Genomic DNA, 23,207 nt, shown 5'->3' on the forward strand with positions numbered 1-23,207 from the left:
CTTTTTATTTATAGCTTTCAATCCTCATTTTGAACCTGGCTACTAGGAAAGCTCTGTGGGGCTCCAGCACTGTCTGTATTTAACACAGTCTGTTTCTTTCTAGGATTTAGATGTTGTGCATGGAAAACTGCGTAGTGAATGGTTTTATGAGTTCTCAAGCTAACATAAATTACTCTTGTATTTTCCTATATCAGGAAATAAAGACGGAGGAAGCTATGACCTACACAGGTATTCGCACTTTTTTATTCTCCCCCCGCAGCTTCATTTCCCAATAATTGCATGACCCAGCCATTTCAACTAATTTCCATTTGTCACCGTGTCGCACAGAGCGTGGTGCGGGTGCATGCGTGTGCTAACAGCGTTCTCCACCAGATTCTGTCATTGGGCGCGGATCTGTCATTTTGCTTTTAATCAGCTGCCTGTCACCGCAGGATGTCTCTCAGAGCATTTACTCCATGTGTGTTTGCTCATTAGGTGATGCTTTAAAGCATGGAATGATGTGAAAGGGGGAAAAAAAACCAGAATGACCTTTGGGAGCCCTGGGGAGGGGTTGGGAGAATGATTTCCTTTGTGGTGCTTACACGTTGGTTTGCTGGAGAGGCTTCATGGAAGCCAGTTCCAGACGTTGATGAAATATAACGTCGAAGCCCCAAAAGGAGTGGTGGGAAGTTCAAGAGCATTCGGAAGCTGAAGGTGGAGGAGCCAGAAGCGCTTCCTCGTGAAGAGCCCGTAATTAGCTTGGGTGGTGAGCGGCAGCAGTGACACGAGTCAGAAGGCTCTGCAGGGTGGTGGTGAGTGAGGACAAGGGACAGAGAGGCCTCTGCGGTAGCCCAGAGACGATACCCCCCACACCCAAACTTCATAAAGGGGCCTCAGCCCCGCCGTCTTCTTCCCTCCGACCCCCCCCCACCCCTCCGGGCTCATCGTGTTCTCGAGGGGCACCCGCACACCTGGCCTCGTCAGCCCTTGGTAATTTCCCACTCTGAGCCTAGAGCTCGTGGGTTTGTCAGAAACAGGCCGTGTGGGGCAGGAGGGGCCTGACCTCACCACCTCTACAGCGGGGAAACTGAGGCACGATGTGTCGGCACCCTGGCTGATGAATCCGTCAAAGGAACATGGGCTTCCTTGGTGCCATGCCAGGGCACCCTGTCTGCCCCGCCGCCTCCCCTCCAGCCTCCTGAGCTCTGGTCTCAGAGTCCCCCTTTTCCAGGGCAGCTAAACAACAGGCAAGGGGAGGGGGGAGGGGGGGAGAGGTGAACAACTAACGGATCAAGGAGAGCTGGGCTTTTGAGGAGCCTTAATAACCATGTGTGTCTCTCTTTTTCTCTTCTCTCCTGTGTTCTTTCCCTTCCTGGCTCTGCCCCCGCCCCGACCCCACATCACCCCCAGCACACGTAGGACAGAGCAGAAGAACCCGCTCTTAAGCTGGTCTCCCCCGGGATATGGGCTGACGAGGTAATCCCTGCACGCAGGCGCTCTTGCACCTGCTTCCCAGGGGCCACATAAAGACATTGCCGAGTGTGACGCTTGAAACGGACCTAACACTAAATACTGACTTAGTTATTTTATGAGGCACTCAACTCTACAGCGAAGGGCTTTGCAGTCAGCTTTCTTCTGGTGCCTGTGCAGAAGGCGGTGCAAGGATCTGAGCAGGCTATGTAGCACACGCCGGGCCGAGCCGAGTCAGGAGCTCTTCTCCACCCAGTCGTCCCCGGACAACTGGCACATGAGGGGTGTTGACCTGCACTCGGTCCTAAATGGCAAATGTCCGGGACTCTTCCCTCTCCCTTCCCTGCCGCCACCACTAAATCCATCACCTGTCAGGTCCTTGGTCACAGCCTTGGGGACTTGTTGTCGATGGGGTCGCCTGTCTGAGAATGTGGCAGGTGACAGAGTGTTACCTGTTGCCTTCCCAGCCCCCCCCCCCCCAGAATTCCTTACCAAGGACGAATCTAGGATACTCTAGAACTCAGAATGACTGGCATTTTGGGGCCCCACCTTTCCGCAAGGCGGGGGGCAAGCTGGCTTTCAGCGGATAGCCGCGAGGCAGGCAGGAGATCACGAAACGGGGCCACTGAGAGAGCGTCTGCCCGTCACACCTGGGGACCGTCTGGACACCCAAAAGCAGCGTTCGACGTGCCCTCACCTGCTCGCGGTGTCCTGTTGGACTGAAAGGGAACAGATGCCAGACCAGCCACCGTCTGCGTGGAACTGGCCGAAGAGCCTGTCTCCAGACGGCGTCTGCGGGTGCTCGGCCCTCCCGCGACGGCACTCCTGACAGGCTTCTTCAGAAGCTGGCATCCTTCAAGAAGATTCTGACTTTTTTTTAATTTTTTTTAGAAAACTAATTAAATGCACTTTTAATCATAAAATTTCATTATAAAAGACTTTGAGAAAACTGGTTAAGGAGCACACCCGAAGAATTTGAAATTTGAGAATTCAACAGAGTATTTCAGAAACATTCACCTTGCACAAGATTGACTAGCTAATAGCTTTAACTGCCTTCAACTTTGTGGATTTTGAAAAAATTAATCTTTAGATCTGTTTAAATGGCCTTCGAAAAGCAAGTCTGTTCCTTGTTCAACTTGGTTATTTATTCTATTTACTGGTGGCTGTGGCATGTGCCTGAGGCGAGGCCCCCCTGCCAGGCTCCGCTGACTCACCGGTCATTTTCCAGTTAGGACAAGTTCAGAGTAAGGGCATTGCTCCGAAAGTCTCCCCATGACTCAGGAGATCATTTTTGGCTCCAGTTGAAAGCAGTCATTGCCCTGTTGCAAAATAGAATGGGATCAACAGGTTGAGGGGGTGTTTCTGTTCCCCGTTGCTTAGGAAAGCTAACGCCGCTGCCCTTTGATGTCCAGGAAATGCTCCTGGCAGGTGTGTGTCCCGGGGCTGCGTGGGGCGGACCGAGGGTTCTGGGCGGCCTCAGGCTCGCAGGGCTGCTCCCTGGCCCCGGGGCGCCTCAGCCTGGAGACCAGCAGGCCACGTTGTGCTCCACCCTCAGCAGCCGCGCTTCTGCGCCCCTTGCTTTTGCGGGTTTGGGTTCATCCCCCCCAGAACAACAGCTCATGCCTGCAGACGGGTGTCGTGAGCTAGCTCTGTGCCGGGGCCTGATTCGTATGGGGCAGCCAGGCTGCCTCGGGTTCAAGTCCTGCCTTGCTAGTAAGAAGCTGGGAACGGAGCCGGGCACACATCCAGCCCCAGTAACGACGCGTATTATTAGTAAGGTGTACACGGGATGCGAAACATGAACATGAACGAGACAGTACTTGAAAGGGAATAGCGACATCGTAATGCCAAAGAAGGTTCCTAGGTCTCATAGAGACACAAAAAGAGAGATTCATCAGCTCCACCGCCATCTCCGTCATCACTCTTTGGTAATCCTGAGTTCCGTCTCTTTTCTGAAGTGCGGGGACTTCTTGAAGGAGAGAACCCGACCTGCACTGCCCTGCTCTGTGTTGCTTTAATGAAGTGCCACCTGCTTCTCTTCTCTCTGTCACATCTCACGACTCCGCTTTATTTATTTTTCTCTGCATATTTCTTTCCAGTTCTTTTGAAAAATAGTTGACACTCATCGCTGTCTAAGCCCATTTTATTTGTAAGCTGCCTTGCTAGCTCTGTTGGACTTTTCTGTTTAAGATGCTTGACCAAGAGTTGGGTCAAGGTCAGGGCTTGGGGTGAAAGGGACCGGCCTCCTCAGGTAGTGGAGGACTGGGGGTCAGAGTTGTTAGGACATGGGTCAGAGGCAGAGCTGCTGTGTGGGATGCCGGCGCTGAAATCCAGCCAAAGCTCTGCTAGACACGCCATGCCAACCAGTGGGTAAGTTTCTCTTCACACAACAGTGGCCACTCAGGTCAGGATCAGGGGCAGGGAGAAGTCAGGATTCATCTAAGTTCCCAAAGAGTGTTCAAAATTTTGTTTTACTTTTCCAATAGTGATTCTGCTCCCAGTGCCTTGTTTCTTGTAACTTTCCCAAGATTATATAGCTGATAAATGATGGAGTCTGGGGCTAGCATGCGCTTTTAATCTCCATACTGTGCTGATTCTCTCGAACAATTTATTTAACCTTTTAACTTCATTTTCTCATGTGTAAAAAGGTGAGTATATACATATACATAATAATACGTAAGGATTACATGAGCCAATATCTGAAAAGTGCTTAGCACAAGTAAGCCCTGAATGTATATTAGTCTAGGAACAATGTTGGATAATAAAGTTGAATAGTGAGAGAAATATCAAAGAGCCTTGAGTTTTGAAGGACATTTACCGTCACATTAATGGGTAATAGAATTAGAGGGTTTTTAAAAATAATGAAGTGTTAAGAAAGAGGGAAAATTATGTGCATGTGCCCCAATGAGCAGGTATGTGCTTTTAATCAGCCATTGACTATACAAAGTTATTCATCTATACATAAATGACATAACTTACTATTTATAATTCTATTCTGCCTTCTTAGTTGAATGTTCATAGTCTTGTATTTGTAAAATAAACAGGTGTTCTTGCAATTCATCAGTGAAATTAGTGCACTAGAAATCTTCTATGCATAACAAATAAAAAGGATTTCTGCTTGATTGGCTTTTAGTTATTTTGCAGGACACCAAATTCAGAGCCTCTGAAATTCCAAAACCCAAAGCAAATTCCATTTCCATCTAAAACATGCTGTGTTTCAAGCAGCATGAATGTCATGCACAAAGCACACGCTTTGGTCCCAAATATAGGAAACCCTGTGCCTTCAGAAAAACATTCAAAGAGCACACAAAAAAAAACAGGGAAGGGCTTCGGAGAAAGGATTGGGTATGTTAGTGCAGATACTCTGCTCAGGCTCTCTCAGTTTTGAAAATCTAATGAATGCCCTCAGAACTGAAACGTGGGAGGGGACTAGCCGTATCAGTGAAAACATCCCTCCAGTTAGCAACAAGCACAAAATTACAATGCTTATGAATTTCTGATTGACCTCTTACTTGCCCCTTGAAATTCTAGACACCTAGCCTGGTGAAAGTCAGAGTTTGCTGTTGAGCACAAGTACCCAGAATCATCTAGACGTGGGTGCTGTAATGGAGGGGCTACCGTGGTGCTGAGGAGGGTCAGGAAAGCCTTTATGGAGGGAATAATGCTCAAGTTTCATTTTGAAGGCTGAGCCCTGAACTCAGATGCCGAGGCAGGGAAGCACATTCTAGCAATAAATACCAGTAGTGAGGAGGGAGAGAGCCTGGCACTTTCAGGAAACGACATTGTTTTGGCGAGGCTACGGCAGAGGCCATGTGGGGAGTAGGAACAGAGCAGGCTCAAGAAGTCGGTAGGAATCAGGCAGTCCCTGTAGAAGCTATTCTTTCTGCTTTGTGGGACACCAGTAGGCCTTGTTGATTATAACACTGCTCCGGAAGAGTTACAGTTCCACGCATACGAGATCTCTGCTACCCATGCCTGCAGGGGGACATAATTACTGGTCATGATCTCTGCTACCCATGCATACAGTGGGACATAATTACTGGTTGTGTTTTTAAGGTTTGGTTTTGTTTTTTCGTTTTTTTGAGAGAGAGAGCACAGGGGGAGAGGGAGGTGGAGAGAGAGAATCTCAAACAGATTCCCTGCTGAGCACAGAGCCTGATGCGGGGCTGGATCTCATGACCCTGAGATCATGACCTGAACCTGAAGCCAGAGTCTAAAGCTTAACGGACCAAGCCACCCTGGCATCAATAAGTGTGTGGTCATGTTTTTAAAAGTAAATAAGTGCTGTCCAGAAAGAAATGCGACTCAGCTGGAGACCCGCGTGTGCTTTTGAATTTCTCTTCGGGGTTCTACAACCTTTGTATTTCCCAGATTGGATGAGAATTACCTGGACCTTGAAATCATCTGCATTTACTCCGAAAATCCACTTTTCAGAACAAACCTATTCATACGTTTGCTCCCTGAATAAAGAACTTCAGAATGGCCCAAGAAAGAGGGCTCCTTTTGTGAGATGAGGACTGGCAGAAACCAGGATGGAAATGTGGACAATTTAGTTCTAATACCTAACAAGGATTTTGACTTAATATTTTGATACAATGTTACATTTACAGAAAACTTGCAAGGACACTTCCAAGAAATTTTACCCCATTTGCTTTATTGTTTTCTCTTGTTGTCTTGCTTTATCCACATACACACACACACTTCTTTTTTTTTTTCCCTGAATCATTTGTAATTTGCAGACATGATAGATCTTTCTATATAAGAGCATTAGTTAGTACGTATTTCCCAAAAACAAAAACATTCTTATCTAACTGTTCTACATTTATCAAAATCAGGCAATTTAACACTGGTACAGTCTATTATCTGATCCACAGTCCATATTCAATTGTTGCCAATTGTCCCAATAATATCATATTTATGGTTTGGGGAGGATTTTGTTTTTCTGGTTGGGGATTCTGGTTCCAGAATCACACATTGTAGTAAATTGTCATGTCTTTTAAGTGTCTTTTCATCTGGAATAGTTCCTCGACTTTTCATTGCCATTCATGACATTCTAAATTGTGCAGGACAGTTATTTTGTAAAATGTCCCTCAATTGGGGTTTTTCTGATGTTTCCTCGTGATTGGACTAAAATTGTGCATTTCTGACAGGAATACCACAAAAGTAGAAGTGTGCACTTGGGGATATCTTTTTTTTTTTTTTAGATTTATTTATTTATTTATTTGAGAGGGAGAGGCGGGTGGGAGAAGGAGCAGAGGGAGAGAGAGAATCTCAAGCAGACTCTGTGCTGAGCATGGAAGCAGACGCAGGGCGCGATCCTGACCCTGAGATCATGCCCTGGGCCAAAATCAAGAGTCAGACGCCCAAACCACTGAGCCACCCAGGCGCCCCTCAGGATATCTTACAACGAGCTCTGTGACATCTGTTTGGTGGTCTTACCTTTGATTACTTGGTTCAGGTGTGGTTTGCTAGGTTAATCCACTATAAAATTAGTTTTTCCTTTTTTAATTAGTAATTCATATGCTAGCTTTTGAGGAATTCATAATTCTTGCCTGAGTCATTTTGGTGACTTCAAAAATGACGATTTTTTCTACTTCATTATTCTTGCTACATTTCTTAAGTGGTACTCGACCATAGAGAAAAAACTGCCCTTTTCTCGTATGTATGTATGTATGTTTAGCAGTAAGGATTCATAGATCCTATTTTATCCCATGGATATTCTTTTGCTACCATTATTTATTTTCGTGATCAAAATATCCCAGTTTTGGCCAGTGGTGTCCCTTCAGGTGTCTTCCATGTCCTTTTGGGATGTCCTCATCATATTTTGAGCACTCCATTGCTTTGAGGCCTCACTATGTTCCAGGTTCACCTTATATTTTCACTCCCCCACATCTGGAATCGGCCGTTTCTCCAAAGAACCCAGGCCCTTTTAAGTGCAGAGTGGCATTTGGACCCAAGATCTGCGTTTGAGGTGCATAAAATTACGTGGAGGCATCTTAAGTATGTAGACCCTTCGGGTGGACAGAACTAAAATACACACGCACAGATACTGACAGCCATTCCTATTTCTGCAGATGTGGAAATATGTGTGGACATAGCTCTCTTGATAGATTAAAAGCCATATGTTCGTACTGATACCTCTGATTCTAACTCAACAGCTCAAGGTTCATTCTATTCTTCCTAGTTTCTATATGATAACTTCCTTTTCCAGCAGTGAGAAGTCTCGTTCCCACTCTCCTCAAAGGATTAACTCATCTTTTAAATGCTACAGCACACAGAAAGCAATTTCAGAATTGCTAGATCCTACAATTGTAAACACAAACCTGCTAACTAGAGTTCAGTATATTTTTCAGGTCTTTCTGTCTTTAGAAGGAGAAAAAAATAGCTCTGTGTTTGAAGTTACTGGGGCTAGCTCCCTGCTACATCCTCCTTTATTGTGGTTATGTTACTCATTCGAAATAGACCAAGATTTGTTTATTTCTGTCTGTATTCCATTTTTGGTTCTATTTTTTCTATCACTGGTAGTGTAATTTTGCTTTTCAGTGTGTAATACTTTAACATAGTTCCAAAAGTCGAAACTGCCAAAAGCATATGGAGAGAAATGTTCATCTTTCCCACCACCTCTTCCCACACGTGTGCTGTAGGTAACCAGACTCCTCAGTTTCTGTTTTACCTTCCTGTGTTTTTGTTGCAGTAGTAAGCAGATGGTGATGTTTGATTTCTCTTACTGTCTTACACCGAGGGTAGCGTACTAAATATACAGGACTGCACTTGGTTTCTTTTTCACTTAAAATACTATTTTCACTTTAAAATCTATCCTCTCCATCAGTTCATAGAGATCTTGCCATTCTCTTTTCACTTCTTCATAGTAATCTACTTTGTGGCTCTACCATCATTCATTCAGCCACTCTTTTATGCATGAGCATTTCAGTTCCTCTCATTGTACACTTACAGTCTGCGCTGCAGTAAGGAGCCTTGTGCAAATGTGTTTCATGTTCTTGAGGATATCTTCAGAGTAAATTCCTAGTTGTGGGATTACTAAGTCAAAGGTAAATGCCTATATGGACATATTCGATACTGCCAAATTTCCTTCCATATGGTTTGTACCATTTTGCATTCCCATCCTCAGTATATTAAGTGTCTACTTTCAACAGCTGTCAAGCTTTTAAATTTTTTTCCAATTGAATGAGAAAAAAAGGGTATCTCAGTATGGTTTGAATTTGTATTGCTCTTATTATGAGGAAAGTTGAACATGTTTTTGAAAGTTTAAAGGTCATGTTACTTACTTTTGTAGATTATCTGGTTATATCGTATGCCCACTTTTTAATCTGGTTTTTGAAAGAATTATCAGGAAGAACTTGTATCTCTACGATGCTGAGTCTTCTATCCAGGAACAAAGGCTATCTTCCACCTGGTTAAGTAAATTTCTAGGTCTTTCAGGAGCTTCCTAAACTATCTTCTTCTAGGTTTTGCACATTCCTTTATAAGTTTATTCGTAATATTTTATCTACTCTGTTACTGTTGTGAATAGGGTTTTCCTCCACCATTAAAACCTCTTCGTGATTCTCATTTGTGTAGATGAGGGCTTTCGATTTCTGTATATTAATTTTATATCCTGCTACTTTAAAAAATATTCCTATTTTTGAGTTAATTTTGTCATGATTCTCTTGGGTTTTCCAGGTATACTTGTCATACATTCGTGAATAGAGATATCTTTGCTTCTTTTCCAATTTGTTGGCTCTAGTCGATTCCTCTTGTCGAATTGAATGAACTAATACTTCTAGTACAATGTTACCTTGTTCCTGATCTTTGTGAAACTGCTTTTCAGATTTCCCCATTGAGAGTGCAGTTTTTAGGGCTAAGTTGTGTACATCTTTATCATGTTAAGGAACTAGGCATTGATTTTTTTTTTTTTTAGTGTTTTTATTACTAATGAATGTTGAAATTGTCAAAGGCTTTTTTCAGCATCTATGGAGATACTCAAATAATTTTTCTCTTTCAATCTTTCAATATGATATATCATATTTATGATATATCATATTCCAATATGATATATTATATTCCTATTCTATTCTATAGATCTTCCAATGTAATATATTATATTAATGGATTTGCTAAGAATGAACCAACCTTTCATTCCTGGAATAAATTCCACTAAGTCATCATGTGTTATTTCCTTAATATAATATTGAATTCTCTTCAATAATATTTTATTTAGGATTTTTGTATTGTATTAATAAATAATACCAGTCTGTAATTTTCTTTCTTTCTTTTTTTTTTATACTAGTGTTACCTTTTTAGGTATTGTATTAGTTCTCTATTGCTGCGGTAACAAATCACCACTTTGTCTTAAACAACACAAATTTATTCTTTTATTTTTAGTGGTCAGAAGTCCAAAATGGGTGTTACTGGGCTAAAACCATGAGGTGAGCGGGTCTGTGCTCCTTCCGGGAACTCTAGAAAAGAATCCCTTTCCTTGTCTTTTCCAGCTTCTGGAGGCTCCCTGTGTTCCTTGTCCAGAGCCCTTTCCCCCGTCTTCGGATGGGGGAAGTGTCGGACCTTCAGATCTCAAGCTGTATGTGTCTGTGTGCGCGTGTGCGTGCGTGTGCGCATGCACGCGTGTATGTCCGACCTAGGCTTCTGAGCTCGCATCTTCTCACTCCTCTGCCTCCCTTTCCCTAACAAGGACCTTTGTGATTACATTGGCCCCATCTGGATACTTCAGAATAATCTTCCCATATCAAAATAATTTAAATCACATCTGCAAAGTCCCTTGTGCCGTGGAAGCTAACAGAGCCACAGTTTCTAGGATTAGGATGTGGACCTCTTTCTCCCTACCACAACTAACGGTGTGATATTTGCTTCACAAAAGGAGTTTGGAAATTTTCTTTGATTTTTCTATGCTTTGAAACAGTTTATCTAGCATTCAGATTCTCTTCTCCTTGAAGGCTTGGCAGAATTCTCCCATGAAACCATAAGGAAAGACTTTTTAGCCTTGTATTTCAGACTGATTTGCCCTATGAACAACATCGTAAGTCGCTTGTCCGAGAAGTAGGAAATACTTTGTCCACTAATGATCACCTTCGTCTCTTTTTTCACAGAGGACAGTTATGGGATGGATGGGAAGGTTAATCCGCCCAGCCCCGCTGCAGATGTCAACTGGCAAGGTCTGGAGGATTTATACAGTGTGAACGGAAGTGTCTATGAGTACAGACGAAACTATACGCTTAGTCTGGTTGACTGGACTCATTACTTGAAGGACGTAGATAGAGTATTTGCGCTGCTGAACAGCCGCGGTGAGCAAAAGAAAACAAGTAAGACGACAACCGCTCGAAGTGACGGGTTCCTGGCTGCATCCGCCGAGCTCTCTGTGCCCGTAGAGACGGCCTCCGCTGAGGCCGAGGAAGACCCGAGTCCTATGGTTGGGGAAGCGCCTCATTTGACCTTGCCAGCTGACCTTCGAACCCTGCCTGTGAACCAACCCACCTTCAGTCCAGAGACGAAACTTGAATGGAATAACGACCTTCCAGAAGCGAGTCGTTTGAATTCTGAACACTGGAGAAATCACGAAACTGAAACGTGGAGGGAGCCCGAAGAGAGAAATCATCTTGAAACCGAGTTCAGCGGCAATGGCCTCTCGGAGCTAGTGCTCCCGCCCGGGCCCCGGATGCTGCCCGGGAGCCGGCAGCCGCGAGCACCTCCCCGGGGCGCGGGTCCGGGACGAGACGTTTTCGAAGACCAGCGGCACCCGCCTGCGCACGCGGGTGCGGATGCCGCTCATCAGCCGCCCAGTCCGGCTGCGGGGAGCAGCCCACCAGCTCCAGCAGCGAGAGCGGGCGGGCGAGCAAGGCGAAGACCCGCAAGACGGGGAGCTTGCGGAGCCTAGAAGGCAGTGCCGCCTTTCCACTCTCCTCCGATTAGCTGAAATTGTGACCTTACCCTAAACACAGTATTTTTTTAACTTTGTAGTAGTAAACTAATAAAGGCGATCGCGACAGCCAACATTCTAAGCTACCCTAGGCACCCGGGTGCAGAAGTTAGCGCGCTTGCGGGGCGGTTTGCACGCGGGGACTCGGTGTTGTAATTCACGACTTGTCAAGAATAGAACGAGAGGTTGACTTGGGTTTGTTTGTTTGGGCGGGGGACTAAAACAGTATTATCTTTTGAAAGTGATAGGGATATGCCTATACAAATATTATCCAATCGAGATGGCTAGAATTGTACCTTTCTAAAATTTCTAAAACTTGACGTTCTTCATGAGTTTTTCAACACACTTCCCACTGCTTGCCTAATGTGGTCTTGATTCCTTTTTTAACCACTGGAACTTCTCAGTGCCATCCCGTTCAATGATTTTGCACTTTGAGCTCAGGATACCATGTCTGCTTGGTTAGTCTTTTTTTTTTTTTTTTTTTCCTGCCCATAGGCTTGTCATAGTCTCACTGCTTGCTCTCAGTGTGACCACGGGACGCAGACCCCAAGAATGACACACAGTATGGATGACATATTGTTCAGCGTATGCTTCTGCCAGAAAACCTTGCATGTGTTTTCCTCGACTTGCTAAAATTGATTAGCAGAAAGGCATGGCTAACGATGTTGGCAGTAAAAATAAATAAATGGACAAAACAAAGATTGCCTGCTCTCTCTGTGCCTCGCCTCAAAGTGCTCATCCTCTCCCTCAGATTGCTGAATTTTTATTATTAATTAACAGGATAAAAGGACTGAAGACTTCTTTTTTTCATCTTTGTTTTCTTGACCTGGCTAATAAGGTCAAGTGTTGAGAAAATATGCTTAGTTTTGAATTTATATAAGAAATCTTTTCAATAAAACAAACTCATGAATGTTTCATATTTTAAACACACCATATGTTATATGATTATTTTTAAGGCCTTCACCAAGTTCTGATTTTTTTAAGGCATAATTCAAGACTGCTTTTGAAATTCTGTATTCTTGAAAATATTCTTGTTTATGTATTAGATTTTTAAATACCAGCAAAAGGATTACCTCACTGAGAGTTATCAGTACCCTAGCCAACTTCCCAAGAAGGTTTTTTTTTTAGCTTAACAGTGATTTTCTTTTTATTTTTAGGTCATTCAAATGCATAGGTTAATTATGTTTTCTTTAAGTGTTTAAGGCCAACTCTTTTAAAGAAAATTTAATATGTTATAGTTGAATCTTTGATAACTTTAAGTCTTTATCATAGACTCTGTACATATGTTAAAATTAACTAGCTCTTTATCAGATGCGTGTGTCACCAGCTGAATGACAGAAGAAAACATATTTATGGTCATGAATGATGTGCTTTGTAAAAGGGTTTCAAGTTATTAGGAAGCATACTGTGTTTTTTAATCTTGTGTAATATTCTGTGATACTTTTATAGAACAATTCTGGCTTCCGGAAAGTCTAGAAGCAATATTTCTTGAAATAAAAGGTCTTTAAACTCTACCTGTTTCAGAGAAATGAGCTTACCACGTTTTTGTGCGACACCCATTCTTTGCAAGTAAGATGGAGTCCTGATCTCAGTGGACACAGTTAAGCATTAGCTACATATGTAAACCTGCCCCGAAGTCTGTGTGTTCTAGAACATGCTCAGATTAACTACCGCAGCATGGATTTGCCTCCTGGCTTCAGGAAGGCTTTGGCAGAGACAGCACAAGAGTGGCCTCCCCGCCGCGCCCCCTGGGCAGTTACGCAGAGCCAGCGTTTGGCTTAATCCTCTCCTGTCCCCATCTTGACATCTTTAATGATTTTTGAACAAGCAATCCCACCTTCCCTCGTGTCACCAGACCAACAAATTATATAGCTGGCTCTGGACAGCACAGATGGAGTTTTCCAAAACAAGAGGACTGATCCACTGAAGGGAGTTTCAGTTCACTGGGGACAGGACCATGGACTTTGGTCAAGACCCAACCACCCTCAAGTTTTTCCTAACTGACAAATGCCATATACTTCTTTCTGCTCCAGATTTCTCTTCTGCAGGTCGAGGGGCTGGCAACCTGTGAAATGTTCAGAGACCAGAGGTTAATAGTAAAGGGGGAAGAAACAAAAGCAAAGGACTTTTTGAGATGTATTAAGCAGTTCTGAGGTAATGGAGGCAACCATCTGTATTAATTTGCGAGGGCCACCATCACAAAATACCATAGACTGGGGGTCTTAAACAACAGACATTTATTTTCTCACTGTTCTGGAGTCTGAAAGCCCAAGACCAAGAGGCTTTGGTTTCTTCTGAGGCCTCTCTTCTTGGCTTTCCGATGGCCACTTTCTCTGTGTGTCCTCACATGCCTTTTCTCTGTGCACGTGCAGCCCTGGCATTCTTCTTACAAAGACTCCAGTCATATCAGATTAGGGCCCACCCTTATGACCTCATTTAAGCTTAATTACCTCTTTAAATGCCCTCTCTCCAAATACAGTCACACTGGGGGCTTAGGGCTTCAATATCTGAATTTTGAGGGGACACAATTCAGTCCACAACACCACAGTTTCATCAGAAGAGTTTGAGATCATAGTGTTGACCAAAGGCACATCATTTTGCCTCCCTCCTTACTCCTTTCCTACAAAATGTGACTAGGCCAAATGTTGCTACCCTGGAGAAAATTCCATTTTAGTTCAACTCAATAACTATTTATGGAGTACCTACTATGTGCAAAGGGCATGAAAGAGACTTTGGGATTTTGAACAGTGCTTAGAATTTGGCTAGCTGACTGACCTTGTTTGATCTCCGAAGAGCTGATGCCCAGAGGGCTCAGCTGCTTCCCCAGTTGCCCATTTCCCACAGATTTAGAAGAGAAAGAGGTTTACCAGAAGCAGGGCCAGCCCCTGCCCACTTTCTCCATTTACACACACACACACACTCCCACCCTAGATCAGGGAAGGGAGAGGCCATAGTGCAACCCCATGTGGGAAAGAGTAGTAGAAAGAACAATGGACATGAATTCAAAATTTGACTTGACTGTAAAATAAAAGGTGTGAATCAAGGATGGCAAATACATCACATCTGTGCTTTCTTTCCCTAAAATGTGCTCAGGGGAGATGTGGCTAATGCATGAGGACACCCCTGCACGAAGCCAGAGCACTTGCACCCTCAGAACCCTTCTCGGCGCAGCCAGCTACAGTGTGAGACACAAACCTACTCGCCAAACCCAAACTAGATAATACCCGAGGCTCCTCCCAGCCTTCCTTAAAAAATAAAATAAAATAACCCTATCTGCAGGGTTTTCGGTTAAGAGAGAAGGAATGAATACTGAACACTCCTACCCCATGCCAAGTGTACTTAAACATGTTGCACTTCTAAAAAAAAAGTTTTTAAATGCCTGTTGTTCAGAACTTGCTTTAAAGCTAATATAATCTCAGTTATAAGAAGGTCCTCAAGTCCCCCAATTAATCCAATTCTGCTTGATATTTTCCAATTGTATTGTTTGATATTTTCAAAATTTATTTGGAAAATATCTTCAAAATTTATCTTAACAGAAAACATAAGATCTTAGAGCAATTACTACCTCAGTGTGGTCCACCACCCTGGTTCATTTAAGCCCCCATGACTGCTTCTAGAAGCTGCTGGGAAAGCTGTAATAGCAGCCTAAGCCCCTTCCCCTCCAGCTCCCACTCCGCCTCATCCCATACTTGCTAGCTGTCATCACCTGGCTCAGATCTCCGCCTCCTGCTCAGGTATCTTCGGTGATTTTTAACACCCCCCCTACCAGAAGTTCCAGCCTTCCATCAACCCATCTGCTCCCCCTCCTTGCTGTCACTACCAGCTTCCCCTGGATTAGCGCCACCTTCCCGGGTCTGAATTCCCCATCTCAACCGGTAAAAATCTCATCATTTTTCAGTTCCCGTATTTTGTTTTCCCTTCTACCTTATAAGATTTTATCTTTCTTTTCTTTCCGTGTGAACTTTCTTCAACTCCCCCACCCCTTGGACACAGCATCTCGACCATTTTTACTTTCCTTTCCCCCAAGTAAGAGAACACTGATGTTGAACCAAGTGCGAGGCCAATGGAGTGAAAATGACCGGCCACATTCATGACCTTGCCATTTGCCCCATTTATGACCAAGAAACCTACCTCATGCAACTATTGTTCATACGGGTCTAATTAACTCTCCTTTCTCTGAGTTGTGTCGCTGATGCTGAGGACTTCCCCAGCACAGTACCTAGGGGCTTATAGCGAGCCCACTACTGTATAAAATAAGCAGAGAAAATGGCTTTCAGAAAGCAGATATTTCCTTTTGAGATGAGGGAGTCCCTGCTCCCCGATGTCAGGGAAAGCACTGCAGAGGGTTGGGGGACAAAGGGAGCTACAAATGTTAAAGTCTTTGTGCTGAGCATTGCCTCACTTTTCTGCTAGCAAATGCACTTAAGTGGAGGATAAATGTATCTACCTACCCTCTATTCTGAATTTCTAGCCTCTACACCAGTGTGCCTCCTAGGACTCAGGAATTCAGAATGTGTCTTCTACCCCCAGTCCTCTTCCCCGTTACCCTACCTCCAGCCCCAACGGCTCAGGTGACCCGGAGCCAGAGTGGAACCAACTCAATTACTAATGGGTTTCAGCAGAAGAAGAGATGTCATTGCCACCCTAATATGAACCTGGTCACAAAAAGCCCCCTACAACTCGAGCCCAGGAACCGGAAGGGATGAGGTTAGTAAAGCATGTGATTTCCACAATGACCATTAGGTGTCACTCTAGTGCAACTAATGACATCTTTCTTTCCAGCCAGGATCCGCCCCTGGCAAAGCTGCCACTTCATTGATTTCTGAAGTAGCAGAACCACCATTTAGACAAGAACACAGCTAGAACAACTTGATCCATGCCAGGCTTGCTCTTTCTTCGGTACGTAGGATCTTAGCCATTCCAGAAGACCAAAGGAGGGTTTTAGCTTTCTACTGATCTATATTGGTATTAAGAGTTGGAACCGCATCAGACTTTGATGTTTAAATACAAAAGTGAGCACCAAATATCGATCTCCTTGCTTTCCAATGACTTTGTGCAATTAAAAATGTTTTCTGGGCCCCCACGCCAAAGCTACAGAGGCCGACTTCGCTCAGCTGGCGATTTTTAAAAGAAGAAACGAACTGGATGCTTTTTAACAGCTCTTAAAATGCTGAGGTCGTACCAAGTCTGGGACTAATGCAATGAGTGGCCACATGCATAACCTTTCCTCTCTCCTCATTTCTTAAAAAGAAACTTTCTCGTGTGTCTATTTCAAAAAGCCCAATATCCGGAATGACTCTGCCTCTCCCTTGAATGTGTGGGATATTTAAGAGAGTTGAGTGAAATCTCTAAATTGCCTAAGTTGCACACATTGCTGAAGAGAAGAAGGTAAACTGGGCAAAAGGGTACTATCTGCCCTTTGTATAAATGGCCTCCACAATGAATGCACAAGGCCATGGAGGAAAATAAGAGTTTGTCCAGAAACCAGCACAGACACACACACACACACACTCCCCCTAGTAGCTCCTGTATCTTGGGCCATTGTGGTCCTTTCGCTTAGCTGTGCAGGAGGGGTGACAGAGTGAGAAATGGAAATCAATTGCCCTGCTTTACACCTATGGAGTGCTCCAGGCAAGGTTCTAAAAATAACCACTTTGTGCTCTAAACTGTGACTCATGCTGTTATTTCCGGAGCTCCTTTGCCTCCCTCCGCCTCTCACCCCAAAGTTTGGGATGCCTTAGAAAACTCTGCTGTCCATCAGAAGAGATCTCAGAGACAAACTAATTTCAATCCAACACACTTTATTTTTTTTTAACTTTTTTTCTTAATTTTCAATGATCAAGTATTCAAGATGTTGTAAACCAAGGCTTATTAATACATTGACAATAGATTTCATTAAACACAAGGAAATTATACATCTTTTAAATTACCGTAAGAGGACTCCAAATAAATACTCATTGTAAAAATCACAAAATCAAACTCCTTTATGCAACGACTCAAAACGGCCTTTCATCACCAATACACTTTCACACAAAACACACACACCACACACACACTCCACCAGGATCCTAATGTCAGTTTATCTGACACAGTGTTACATCTCCTTTAACTAAAAAGTTAGAGGCAGACCTGCCTATTTCGTGCTTCTAAAATAACATTTGGGGTTTTGGGTAGAGGTATGTATTTTAAGAAAAATGCCCCCTATAAAGTCTTATCAATTAGTCTGACTTTTCATTTCTACATACACCGTTTAAACTCCATTTGTTCACCCCTTTGGTTTAAGATGTCCCTGCAATGACTTTAGTTTTGGGTATTTTCTCCTCTGATTTTAACATGTAATAGAGAAAAAGACAACACCTTCCAAACCCCTTATTAAAAACACCTTACAAGGGTGTCAGTTTTTTGGAGAAGGAAAGATCATGTGAAATCGTTTTCCTCTCTCTGAAATTATTTGTAGCGTCTGATTATTCTTGCGAAAAGAAATATCAAAAACGCTGAGTTTTCCATAGAAAAGGTGTTCCCCCTTATAGTCTCCATGTTTGCAGCTTGAAGTTCATGGATTAACTGTAGTAACAAGAATAAGGAGTGCTTGTTTTCTGGGAAGTTCTCTAGATTTCCAAAAGCAAAGCACATGCAGTCCCTTGCCAGCGAGACATTGTAAATTCAGCAGTGCATTTCTGTGGTCAGCATGCATCCTCAAATACTTTTAGCACCGAGGCATTTTTTTCTTTTTAATGTTGCAAAAGCAAATACCCAGGGAGGGTTTTCATCATATTTGACCCTTCTTAGGGCTGAGTAAAAATGAAGTGCTTAAAAGAACCTGTTCAAACATACACAGATCTGATTCCACCGTAGCAAGAAGCCTGGGACAGACACAGCCAGCAGCATCCTGGAAGATGAGGAAAGGAGAGAAAACGAAAAAGATAAAGTGCACAAGGCTACTACTACCTTCGCCTGCCCGCCACGGCACGCCCTTTCATACCAGGAAAGAGGAACTATGAATAACGTGGAGAGGCTACCTACTGGTCTGGAGAACAGAACTAGCAAAGCTGCAGTCTGCAGTCTGGGCCGTTCCGGGATTAGACGGTATTTTGATATCTATCTGCTATTTAGCATACTCCGTCTGCCCCTCTGTAGCAATAGTTAGACTCATGTTTCTGCACCATCGAGGATGTCTGAGGTCCACACACGCTCAAAGTATAACTGGCTCCCCCCGCCCCGCCCCACCCAGACTTGGGCTCTTCTGCTCCCGGGTGCACTAGAGAATTTCCACAAGGTCCATTCAATTAACCATGCAGCTGCTCTTTGGTTGATGCGAAACAGGCTCCAAAAAGAAACTTCCTGGCTCCAAGTCTACCAAAGAACGCAAGCTGGAATTGCAGACCGAGAAGAATTTTCTTGGTCGTTGGTGAAACTGCGGGACTGTCATTATCCTTCCTCCTCTGATGGCTGCATTTCCCAGTGAAGGCATCCGTTCTGACCGCAGCTCGGAACAGTAACAATCCACCAGCTGTTTGGTATGGAACATGTAACATTTTGTCTATGTTCATTTAACATGTAACACTTTGCATATGTTCATTTAAAACGTTTATTTAGGAAACTTAAAGCCCATATTCACTAAAAATTAATGGAAACGTTAACATTCTGAAAGAGGAAGAAACGAAAAAGAAAGCATACACTTAAAATCCCCAGAGCTCAGATTCAATAAATCTGAACCACATTTCCTCATGATTCATTTCAGAAATTCTACTGAGACTCTACGCTGACATCAAAATTGGATTTGCTCTATATTAAATATGAACTATAAATAAATACTTGAGGTATGTTATGACAATTTTGAATATAACACTTAGCTAAATAACTGTGAATTTACCTTGAAAATCTAAACATTAAATTTTGATGTTTCCTACAGATTTTTTTCCCTATTCTACACAAAGGAATAATAACTTCTCGACTTTTCAGGAACAGTAACACATCAAAAAATGAAATGCTTTACCTTACTAAATTATAGTCACACCTGTCTCTGTTAACCCAAACCACTGTCGGCATTATATAGTGTAAGGAGTGAGCGATGGAGATAGAAACCTGCTTCTGAACCCTGACTTGGCCACTCTGTACAATCCTAAACAAATCTCTTTACCTCTCTGAGCCTCAGTTTTCATGATCTGTTAAAAAAAAAAACAACACAGAATAAAAATAGTCATCTTGCAAACTTATTAACAGTATTAAAAAAAAAGATGTATATTAAGTGCTTGACAAAATGCTCTGAAAATAGTCAACATTGCACAAAAGCTAATTGGTTGCTTCTCTGCTCCTCCTTTCACCCCCGCCACCTTAGTTCTGAATGACTTTTGAATGTTTTCAAGAACGAAATCTACCTGAAAAGGATAAGGACCTCATACTAATGAAGATAACAAACAAGTGCTCCAACCACCCACCCTCCCCTGGGAGTTTCTAAATTAATAGGCTAGACTCGTGGATATTATATTTGCATATTAAAGCCAAATAATACATTAATCTACAGAGTCAATAAAAGAACAAGGTGACCTTTCTCCAAAACAAGTAATTCGAAGCCTCAGTTCATGGCAAGTGGGAATTAAACTTCTATAGGAGCTGTGACTATAAAGTAACAAACATGTAAGAACCTCATATCTACAACCAAATGATGCCATTTATAAGATAGTCACTTTAGTTGACTCTGTAATATTCCAAGGATGCTACCGGGACCCAAAGCGTTTGGGGGACACTTCTTCATTGGTACGTATTCTAAAACGTCAGTCTTCTGTGATTTTTACTACTGCCTCTACACTAACCAACAACACATTAATGACACGCCCACTACTTATCGTAAGTATCACATACTTGAGGAAGTACGATATTAACATCGTGTGTACAGTCCAGGCCCATTTCTTTGAATTTTGGCTGGTCAACCTAAAGAATTTCATAGAGTGGCAGATGGTAACTGGCTAAAATAGTGCCTGATAGAGAACTGGTCAATGGTCGTTGAATTGGATGGATGACTGTTCAGGTAGAGAAAGGGGACAGTCCAATTATACCTGAAGAGTCTGTCACTTCCTATCCTGGGGTTCTGAGATCGGCTTCTTTTCAAAATACACTACCAAGAAGAGAGAGATTGTAAGAGTGTTGGAACATACAATCCTAGTTTAAAAAAAAAAAAAAGGTGCTAATCCCATCCAAATTCTCTTGATGCAGTTCTTTAGCAGTTAGAGGAGAATTAAGAAAATACCAGCTCTCCCCAACCTGTGTATCTTTAGCTCCGACACAAAAGGAAACTTCCTAAAGGATCGAAAGGATCAAAGATCTCCCATAGAGAGTAAAAGGGAACCCTGAGGCACCAGAGTAGATGCTAAGTTAATCCACAATATTCTCTGAAGACCTTTGGTACATACCACAAGGAGCAAAGTCGGACAGACGCTAGCGTAATTACAGACAATGGCAGACTTAGGACTCAGCCAGATGAGACCCTGTCACCTGAGACCACTGGCTCCACCCCTTACAGACATTATCCGGTCTAACAGCGATAGCCCTCTCCACAAACTGCATGCCAGCAGAAGCACCATTTGACAACACCGTTCTTAGGTGGAGAGGAAACTGACCTTGAACCCAGGAACGTTCACGCAACTCCACCAGCACCTCCAAGGATGAAGGGCAAAAAGCCCGAATCATGGGACGGTTCTGTCCCTCACTCCCCTCTGTGGAAGAGTGTAAGCCAGCCAAGGAGATCAGTTCCCAAATTAGCCCCTGCATAAGCGTAGGCTCCGTGGCAGAAACTGTTCACAATTATATGGGTATTTGGACCTTACAGTCCCTCCTAAGTCCTGGTGGTCAGGATTCTTTCTCTGAGCAGCCAAGATCCCATGAGTTAACTTGCTCCCAGTCCACAGTGCAGTCCGAAGCGTCTACCTGAGGAACCATGTAGAAAGCATTCTATGTGGCACCGGAGTCAAAGTGATGTGCTGCGAGGAACTGAAAAGGATGATGGATAATGAACCCAAAGTGCACAGAAACGTCCTCTCGCAAGATCACTAAGGGAAGGTCAACAGGAGGAAGGAATCAACGAGAGGTGCAAAATCATTCTAAGGCTGATGAAGTGGAACTCAGTATGACAGACAAGTCGATTTTAAATAATTTTCAATCATGACTTAGGATCATACTCTCCCAGCTCACAGATCTCTCTCATCCTGTATTCAGAGTGATTTTCCTATCACAGGTATAGCTTTCCTGATTTAATTACTCAACTTCAGGAGGCAACCACAGCAATTTTCTGTACATAAGAAAGAAAACGATACAGATTTGCTAAGGTTTCCAGGTGTATAACTAACACGATCATATGGGACTCCATCTTACCTCCGTGGAATTTCTTTTTTCCAACTCTTTTGAGTGTCAAGGTTACAATTCTTAACTACCTTTGTGTGGGCCGATAAGAGCTAAAAGAATGTCTGCAGCATTTTTCTTTGGATGAGAAAGCCATCAGTTTCTCTCCTTATGAGGCATCTCAAATTAGGTTCAAGCCATGTAGTTTAGCACACTGGCTTTAAAGCCCCTGGCCAAAGAATACTGGAGTTTATATTCAAGCTATCAGGTTTATGATTCGGCAGACTCTTTACCTTGTGATGGGGCAGACAGACTAAAGAGAATGTCTCTTATGAAATAAAGTAGCTGTTCCTTTTAGCACGCTAGGCATACGATTCCTTTGAAGCCTTTGAAAAATTCTACCTGATTTATAACTCTGCTATGGCTTAAAATGCTATTAACAGTACTTTAGGGAAAGTTTATTGTCCTCTTTTCCAAACGTATCTGCTTTAGTCTCTTGAAAGAAAAATAACAGGCTGCACTTATATTTTCCCAATCAAAATTGCATAGTTGAGGCAAATTCATTTGTGCTTTGTAGCGGAACTCACAGTAGGTGTTCATATCTAAAGACTCTGATTTGTAAATGCAAAGTCATGGTCAAGCTCACCTCTGTTTGGAGTGTATGCTAATGATATGTACCGCCAGTACACTTCCCGTGATTTTGTTAACCGGGCACCTCTCAGCCTTATACCACCCTGGAGCACGAGCATGAAATTAACGTAGCGGAAATGGTAACACACCTATCTAAACTCCTCCTTCTCGGACAGAAGGGGGGGAAAGGCTCTCAGTCTTGTGGAGGTATCCAGCCCTCAATCAATAGTGGCTGTGGATACTGAGTTTTGTTGGTCTGAGGATTGTGTCTTTAGAGGTTAAAAAAAGAAAGAAAGAAAAGAAGGCACGGGTGTTTCTCAAGTTGCCATATTCAACTCAACCAACAAAACTAAAGTCTTCCGTTTTCAAGCTTCAGGAGGGAGGCGACATGGCAGTAGGGCTTTCTTCCAGCCCCGGGTCTGGGGAGGAGCTTATTGCTTGGGGGAAGGGCCCCGGATAGGTCTGTGCGGTGTACGGGATCCCTTTCTGCAGACCAGTCTCTTCGTGGAAATCCCCCTGGCTGCTGAAAGCGGGACAAGATCTAGTCCGGGCGTACTTATCAGCGTTGTCGGTGTGGCCCACCATCTCACTCACAGTGCTCAGAGGGAATTCTCTCCACCTTTGCCTCTGCAGCTCGTCCTCCTTGTACTTAATGGAGTACCAAGCCAGAAAAATAAAAATAAAGCCAACAAATTTGAGGCCGGCCGCCAAGCCAAAATAGACAAAACGAAACGATGTCACGTTGTACTCCCAGCAAGAGCCTTGCACGCCACACTCCTGTTGCCAGAGCATGCAGGTGGTGTCAATCACTGCTCCAAAGTAAATCGGAGTAGGAATGTACGCTAAAGTTGAAGAGAGAAAGAAA

At 43.5% G+C, this 23,207-nt stretch overlaps 2 protein-coding genes across 22 annotated transcripts in view; one reads left to right on the top strand and one right to left on the bottom strand.

The window, feature by feature from the left end:
• SULF1 (sulfatase 1) overlaps positions 1-12,891 on the top strand; it is a 169,473-nt gene extending 156,582 nt beyond the window's left edge. For 4 of the 12 annotated variants that reach the window (XM_057307730.1, XM_057307732.1, XM_057307731.1 and 1 more), the window contains 4 exons: positions 195-228; positions 1,390-1,455; positions 9,832-9,875; positions 10,551-10,609. In XM_057307730.1, the coding sequence (XP_057163713.1) occupies positions 195-228; positions 1,390-1,455; positions 9,832-9,874 (143 nt within the window). In that variant the 3' untranslated portion in view covers position 9,875; positions 10,551-10,609. Of the gene's footprint in view, positions 1-194; positions 229-1,389; positions 4,572-9,831; positions 9,876-10,550 lie in introns of those variants that run through there. The other 8 variants (XM_048212461.2, XM_026495926.4, XM_048212462.2 and 5 more) reach the window with 6 other exon arrangements.
• Positions 12,892-17,161: 4,270 nt separating this feature from the next.
• Positions 17,162-23,207, bottom strand: part of SLCO5A1 (solute carrier organic anion transporter family member 5A1) — a 133,297-nt gene continuing 127,251 nt past the window's right edge. For 2 of the 10 annotated variants that reach the window (XM_044382795.3, XM_044382794.3), the window contains one exon: positions 17,162-23,184. In XM_044382795.3, coding sequence (XP_044238730.1) covers positions 22,715-23,184 — 470 coding nt within the window. In that variant the 3' untranslated portion in view covers positions 17,162-22,714. The remainder of the gene's footprint in view (positions 23,185-23,207) is intronic. The other 8 variants (XR_007188086.2, XR_006409182.3, XR_006409184.3 and 5 more) reach the window with 8 other exon arrangements.

The sequence above is a fragment of the Ursus arctos genome, unplaced genomic scaffold (assembly GCF_023065955.2).
Source record: "Ursus arctos isolate Adak ecotype North America unplaced genomic scaffold, UrsArc2.0 scaffold_6, whole genome shotgun sequence".
NCBI classification, from domain to species: Eukaryota; Metazoa; Chordata; class Mammalia; order Carnivora; family Ursidae; genus Ursus; species Ursus arctos.